Below are 7,536 nucleotides of genomic sequence, written 5' to 3'. Positions count from 1 at the left end.
AAGGATGCTTGAAGAGTTTATAACGTTATTTATTATAATTTTAGAGTTTCATCTCAATACTCCAATACAGGACAATTTGCTATGTACTGGTCCAATACAGGGGTTTACAAAATAGTGCAAACAAAATCTTAAATTACAGTAGAACACTTTGTCAACACTGATAATTTGACTTGATTTGAGGTTGTGAAGAAATATCTTGGCTTTCAGTGTTAGTGAGCATCGTTCATTGCCAATCCAGTGTTCGTCTATTTGATGTCATAATTTCGGTCACCTTTCCTCTTGCTAGATTCCATAATTTTGCATCTGATGCACCAGTCGTCAGCTCTGCATGTCTGTAAGCTGCCTTATGCTGCCTCAAAAATGTATAAAATGGTGATTGTCATACCTTCCTACCTGAAAGTTAACACATCGTGCTGACTCAGTGTAGCAGTGTTGGCTGTCTCAGTTGCTGGTGCGTCAGTCAGAAACAGCATAATTATGTGATGTGATAAGAGGAAATGTTTCACAAATCATGACAACATAGTATGACAAAGGAAAACTACATTGGCACAAAGAGGAACATGGAGTTGCATCAACACTGACTGAGACACTTGATGGAAAATTTTAACAACACAACAAAAGTTTCAGATCAGTAGACTCAACAAACGACCAGAGTTTAAACCAACATTTCTGACAGTCTCATCAAAAACCAAAGAATTACTTCCAGTATTAGCTTCAACAAATTTGGTTTTATTGTAGCACTATTGTCTTGAATTGTATGAGTCCAGATAGGGAGATAGATCAGTATCAGCACGTTAGCCAAAAGAATGTTATTGTATTTTTTTTAATCAAATATTCATCTCAGTCTCAAAAATCCAGTCCTGCTATAATAGTCTCTACCCTACAAAACCTTTCCAGTTTCAGCTTCGCTAACCAACTGTTCGAGCTAGCTAAACTAGCTACCTGGCTAGGCTAGCTCCTTTAGCAAAGTCACTGTTGATGTTAATATGCTGATGCTAACTAGTTTCCTGCTAATCAAATTCAAGTTTATTATTCCAACAGTGTCAAAATGTAGCTGAAATTAAAAAAAAAAAAATCAAGACGTTGTAGTAAAATAAAATCTCATTCTTCCAAACTGATGAGGCGCCACTGATGAGCCGTTGTAGCCTCTTCCTGCATCCCGTGTGTCGAGGGCAGAGTCAGCTTGCTTTGTGGCCTTTGCTTATTAAATTTATTTCCAATATTTGTCCCTCAGACGTACAGTATGTGCTGCCCTTTCTATGCATCACTGTGACAGGCTTTGCCCACTGCCTTGACCAAACAAATGAAACAAGCTAACCCAATTTCTGGTTACAAGCTTTTTTTAAGATGTTAAATCCAACATGGAAACGTGTCATGTATTTGTCAAGTCATTCCCTCGTAGCAAAGACGTGCGCACCCACATATCAATCTCCTCCTGACCAACTGTTTTCTGTTACAATGGTAGAAGTGCATGGCACCGTGGTGAACTTGTGCACTAGAAATCATGTAATTGCTAGTGGTATAAAAGAAGCCATAGAGATTCTAATATAGCCATAATATTAAGAAAATGTATGTATTTTGAATTTAGCAAATCATATTCTGTTATACGGAGCTCTAATGATGTCAGTCCAATAAAAGAAGAGGAAGAAGCGTGACGGCAGGGACAAAGCTGGAAGATGCATATTTTCAAGCTCATGACTGATATTCTGAAATTAAACAGGACACTTTAAAGAGTAACTTAACACGAAATGCACTTTTAAGAGTGAATTATATGTACAGTCATTTAATTGATCCAGTCGCAGCCTTCAGTAAGCAATGCAACAGCACAGAAATACTGAGTAAATCCATCATCTCAACCCAAAACAATCTGTTGCGTTATCTTGTGCCAAACTCCAACGTTTGGCCTCCACATTGATTAAAACTAAGACAGACGTGTGCCTGCTCTCTCATTTTTTTTTTCCAGATGTTTTGGCAGGTTCTGAGATCACAACCATTTTTCACTGATAAACTTAAACTACACACTTTGCACTCAGGGCCTTCAGATCATGGCTGTGTTATGATGGCTGCATGCGGCAGACACTCAGCCGTGCTGCTAATTTGTCCCAGTGGCCACTCATGGTACTGCAACAAAAAAGTATTTTCCCAGTAGATCACCATTCTAAAATAGAAATATATTTGTCAGAGCGTTGAAGGGTAGGGTGGGAGCTCTTGATTGGAGAGTATTTTTGATTATGTGAAGGAGCCGCGTTCCAAGCTGTAGCAGGGTGTTAAAGATGCTCTTTAAAGAAATTGCACCACTGTCCTGAAACTGAAAAGTCACAAGTTTCGATCTCCTGAGTGTCCCTGAGTATGATACTGAACCCTCAACCTGCTTTGGATAAGATTGTCAGCTGAATTATTAAAAAGTAACAGGACAAGCGGCCGGTGTTGATTTAGCTGCTGTAGCACTTTAAGTTCATGCTGCTGAATATTACATGTTACTTATGTGTCAGTATTGTATTATATGTATGTATGTGAAGCATCCTGACGAGGAATGTCAGTCTGTACAGATGTACTCTATAAACTACATGCATATCATCAATGTTTTAATGTCCTCTTGTCAATAAATACAAACAAAACAAACAGTAAAATAATTGTTTGCTAGTATTTGGCTCTCTGTGTGCAGATTATCTCACAGTTAAATGAAATTTTAAGATTAAAAATAATTACTTACAAACAAGTTACGTTAAACCAAAGGCACAAAACATTAATTGGACATAAAGGCAATTAGTGTTGTAATGGAGGGGTCACCACTCTCATGAGGCAACAACAGAAACATTTACAGAAGAGAAAGTGGTGACCAAACCTGAGAAAAAAAGGGTTTCAATCAAGCAGACTGGCTTTTTTCTGTCTTTCAACAACCCGACGATAATTGATTAGAATTCTGTTCTTTTGTAACTGTAAAGGAGAGTTGGGAGAGTGTGATATGCATCAAAACACCCACACGGAGAAGTCTGGATTACTTCTTTAAATGAAAATAAGACCACAGCCATGCTAGTGGCTCTGCATGGCTGTGCAAGAGCACTGTGGTGCTGTAAGATAAATGCTAAAGTTAGCATGCTCAAAAAGATAATGCTAACATGCTGACGTTGAGTAGGTACATTTACCTTGTTCTTCACCTTAGTGTGTTAGTTTAGTATGTTAGCATGCTAACATGTCTGGATGCTGATGTACCACCTGGTTGTAGGTCAGACAGAATTTGGAGCGTTTCTGTTGTACATTTGCTCCCACACCACCGTCCTGCAGATGCAGAAGAAATCCCACAGGTTGCAGAAGACGCCGCGGTCAAAAGGGTTCTCCTCGTTTCCGCAGTTCTTCAGGTACGAGATCCTGTGACGTGACATGAACTCCCAGGTGGTGCAGTTGATGGAAACCAGGTAGAGGTGGCAGCCCAGCAGCAGCACCACCACAAAAGAGAAAACACCAACAATGCCCAGTGCCGCCAGCAGGAACCCGTTCGCTCTGAACCACAGCTCCCATGTGACACTGGGTGAGATGCCAGAGCTGAAAGATAAACACTTGAATTAAAGAGAAATACAACTGCTGGTTATGTTTATTTTGAGAGCTGTTCCCTGCCCTGAACAATGTCTTGCCACTACAAAGTTATCTGTAATGCCACACTGTATCCCTGGACAGCAAGCATCAGGTCTCTAGACCTCATCAGGTGACACAGTGAGGGAGGCAATAGATGGCTCCACAACTGCCATCTGGCCCAGTTCATAGCTGCTGGCATCTTGCACAGAGGCCAAGGCCCTGCCGTCAGTTGTGTGGTGAGAAAGAGATTTGGGGTCTGGCCAACATTTGTGAAGGTCCTAAACACAAGACTGGGAAGGCGGCACAGTCGAAATAGCCTGCCAGACTCACCAGACCGCCTTACAGTCTCATTCAAGCCTCATCCCAGTGACATGCAGTGTTGAACATTGCCTCTGGAGGTCAGGAAGAAAGAAATAAATGTACCTGTTTTGTTTTAAATCTGTACTGCAGATTTTTAACCTTGCCCTCAGATCCTTGCAGCACTGTGGTCCACTTGTTTTGCTTTTAATACATAAACTGACTTAACCTGTCATTAATGTACCTCGAGTTACTTTCAGTTTCTTTGGATGCCCATCAGCCAACACTGCCTCCTTTGTTGTTCTCTGGATCTCCTCATTGAGGTTTGAATTTCTGCCTCCGAGAGATGTGTGTGTCACTAAACCTACAATCTACAACAAGCTTCAGAGCACTTCAAGTCCTTCAACTTAAAGCCTGCAAGATCAATTTCTAAAATGAGGGTCACTTGCACTTCCAAATTGCACATGAGAAACATGGCTAATGTAAACAGAGACTAGTCTGTTCTGAAAACCTCCTGTGTTTCCCAATGTTGTGCAGATAAACCCTCAGAGCAGAGTACACTGTCACCGTGTGATTACTTTTCACTGACTCATTATTAGACAGCAGTATTGGACCAGATAAGGCCATTTATCTTAAAGAGCACAAACGGGGAAGCGTTTAGCAGACATACAGAGCGATGTGAAGAGCCCACAGCAGAGCAAGCAGCTGCACCAGCAGGTAGATGATGAACCAGCGGTGGTTTCTCTCTCCCACACAGTTCTCGATCCATGGACAGTGGTGGTCGAAGCGGCGAACGCAGCACTTGCATGTCTGACAGTGTTTCGCTCTCATTGGCTGCTGCTTGAAATAGAGTTGAGGAGAGCAAGAGAAAGAGAGATATTTTATAACTGAGGAAAAGCTTAACAACTCTTTCAGACTATTCATCTTATTTTGAGAGAATGAGCTTCCTGAAGCTGCTGCTTATTTGGTAGTAACACATACACAAATTCGTACAGTTCATCGTACATCTCTGTTAATGCATCTTGTTGCCTCTGAGGTCTGGTGTGTTTCAGTGTGATTACACTGATCTGAATCATCATGCAGCCGGGTGACAAGACCTGTTGTCCCCCTGTTGTCAAGTTGCATAATTGTTGTAAGCCACTACAAAAATAAATCCAAATCCAAAAGAAAATATGGCTTTGAGTTGAAAAGGAAACAAAATATTATACAAATATATGTGACTGTAAAGACTGTTGGCAGCAGGAAGCAGCTGGTTACCTGCAGCAGACAGTACCCGCAGCGCCGCAGCCGAGGGGTCGGAGACTGAGGAATCATGGACTCCATTTCTTCGTTTGACCCCTGAACGCCCTGCACAACACAGATTCACGTGATCACACATGTACACATATACCTACGCACATGCCATCCACCGCGACCTTGACTTACATTGCATGTTTTAGTCTGTTCACTAATAATGACATACACTCACGTCTGTGCTGACCATTTTCTATAGGACAGTGCAGGTTTATCGATCAGTTCCTCCATGCTAGGCAGCCAATATTTAACAGTTTCACGACTCTATGAAAATCAACTTCCACAGACTTTCAAACTGTTTTAGTCAAATAACATCATTGTTGCACTATTTGCCTCATCATTGCCACATCACAATGGCACAGGTGATTTTACATCCTGGTGGAAAGCTCCAGCTTTTGAGGCATGGGAGTGAGCTGCTCAACACTGTAGTACAATTAATGATCAGAAATACACTTTTGCTTTCAATGACATCTGTGTCTGCTTGTTTTTTGTGGTCTGGGTTTTGTTAGTTAATCTCACCTTGACAGTGTCAGTGAGGACGAAGCCAGGGTCCATCAGAGAAACAGCAAAGTATAACAGCACCGACAGCACAACCAGGAGGAAGAACAGAGCCGGCAGCAGCAGCTCCCCTCGCTCCTCACACTTCCGCAAATCTGCACACACAAACACACACAAGACAACAATAGAGTTTAACTAGTCCAATCAAATATGATGTTTTCTCAGACTCTAGGAACTGAGGCAGTTATATTTGGAATTTGATTATTGGTGCTTCCATGCAATATTAAGTCTAATGTACGGCTGCATAATGTGGTCTGGAACAGTCAAATGAGTTCAGAAAATTGTGTTAAACTGTACAACAATTTACCTCTTTGTAATAAATTTACGTCTCAGTCTGAAAAATATCCCTGATGGCATCTAATGAAAGACACTACAGCATTATGGAAAATGTAGGATCCTGTATTTTTGGAGCTTTACTGATACCAGACAGTAAAAATCAGCATGCCTTGGCCTCTGCTGTTAGATCTGTCTCTTTTGAGTCAATAACCTTTTCCAGTTCATGTGCCATACTAAATCACTGGAGTATCCCTTTAATAGATATAATCTGCACCTCCATGGCATAAGCACACCCATAGCCTTAGTGATGCCTTGTATGTCCCATCTTTTCTTTCTTTCTGTCCCTTTATTTGCTGACAAACAACATGAAGCACAGAGCATAAATAATATCCAGCTCAGGTGCACATAGTGGTGTTCTGAATGTTAAGGACAATCCTGAAACAGCTAAGATACTGTTTTGCATTTGAGCAATACCAGTGGGGAAGCATGCCCCCGGCAGCGCCACACATGTATAATGGTGTCCCACTTTCATTGAACTTACCAGTGTTGTGCAGGAACAGTATGAGGGTCACGGCCCAGGTGAGCAGGGTGTGTGTGGCCCGAACCAGAAACCCGCTCCGAAACATGCTCTGCACCATTTTAATGTGTTTCATTAGCACCGCAGCTAACTAGCTAACTCTTTAGCCTCGTTTGTAGTTTTTAACAACATAGCTAGGGAGGTTAAAATTACGAAATAAAAACAAAAAACATACTAAAACGTTTTAACTATGCCACAACATGAAAGTGGAATGTATACAGTAACGTAATACAGCTAGTTTACAGTCGTAAAGGTGAGTTTTTTAATATCTTTTTGTCTGGTAACATTCTGTCCATCCTGGTGTTGCCGCTTCCTTGTTTTGGTACGGGCAGCTGCGTAGGACAAACTACGCGAATGGACACTATCCGAAAAAGTCAAACGAGTATTTACAATACTGACCCCACGTTGCAAAGCGACACAAAAAGTTTATTGTTCATTGTTCATTGTGTAACCACACTGCGTTAAAATATCTCTTTTACTTTACAAATAATCTCCATAATGTCGCAGTTTCATAACTTCTCAAGGTCGCAAAATATTCTTGTAAATGTACTGAACAGACAGAGAGCTGGGTTGTCTTTGATTTCTTATCTGTCCAAAAGAGAAACAGACCTGTTGATCGGGGGGAAAGAGTTAATACTGTCTAAAAAATGTTTATTTCACTTCTTTCAAGCGAAACATTTGACATTTCCCCCCAGCTCATTTAACCCCATTTGTATTTATGTAACACTTATTCCATGTAATCCAGTGCGGACACTAATATTACTGTGAAACAGCTTGAGGTATATAGTAGAACTATTGTAAATCTGTTATATAACTCTTAAATCCTCCTCCTCAATGTATGCATGTGAATGTTAGGGCACCATTAAAGGATCAGTTCACTAAAATTATACAAAACAAACACATTTTCTCTTTTACCTCTGATGGTATCTATCCACGCAGATAGATTGAGTTTTATTTATGGA

At 40.9% G+C, this 7,536-nt stretch overlaps 1 protein-coding gene across 1 annotated transcript; it reads right to left on the bottom strand.

Annotated features, from left to right (window-relative positions):
- Window positions 1–13: 13 nt before the first annotated feature.
- Window positions 14–6,904, bottom strand: LOC139331949 (palmitoyltransferase ZDHHC12-B-like). Its single transcript, XM_070963540.1, has 5 exons — window positions 6,539–6,904; window positions 5,683–5,816; window positions 5,128–5,217; window positions 4,541–4,707; window positions 14–3,543 (listed from the first exon to the last, which is right to left on the bottom strand). Exons 1-5 carry the CDS (start codon window positions 6,648–6,650, stop codon window positions 3,228–3,230), a joined length of 819 nt encoding a protein of 272 aa, XP_070819641.1. The 5' UTR covers window positions 6,651–6,904; the 3' UTR covers window positions 14–3,227.
- Window positions 6,905–7,536: the final 632 nt, after the last annotated feature.

The sequence above is a fragment of the Chaetodon trifascialis genome, chromosome 6 (genome assembly GCF_039877785.1).
Source record: "Chaetodon trifascialis isolate fChaTrf1 chromosome 6, fChaTrf1.hap1, whole genome shotgun sequence".
Taxonomy (NCBI): Eukaryota; Metazoa; Chordata; class Actinopteri; order Chaetodontiformes; family Chaetodontidae; genus Chaetodon; species Chaetodon trifascialis.
The sequence above is the reverse complement of the archived record's forward strand: the minus strand, read 5'-3'. Positions and strand labels throughout refer to the sequence as shown.

Coding starts and splice junctions, on each gene's coding strand:
- LOC139331949 (XM_070963540.1), bottom strand. CDS start 6,650: ATGAAACACATTAAAATGGTGCAGAGCATGTTTCGGAGCGGGTTTCTG. Junction 5,817..6,538: donor ACTGTTCCTGCACAACACTG/GTAAGTTCAATG, acceptor TTGTGTGTGCAG/ATTTGCGGAAGTGTGAGGAG. Junction 5,218..5,682: donor TCCTCACTGACACTGTCAAG/GTGAGATTAACT, acceptor TGTGTTGTGCAG/GGCGTTCAGGGGTCAAACGA.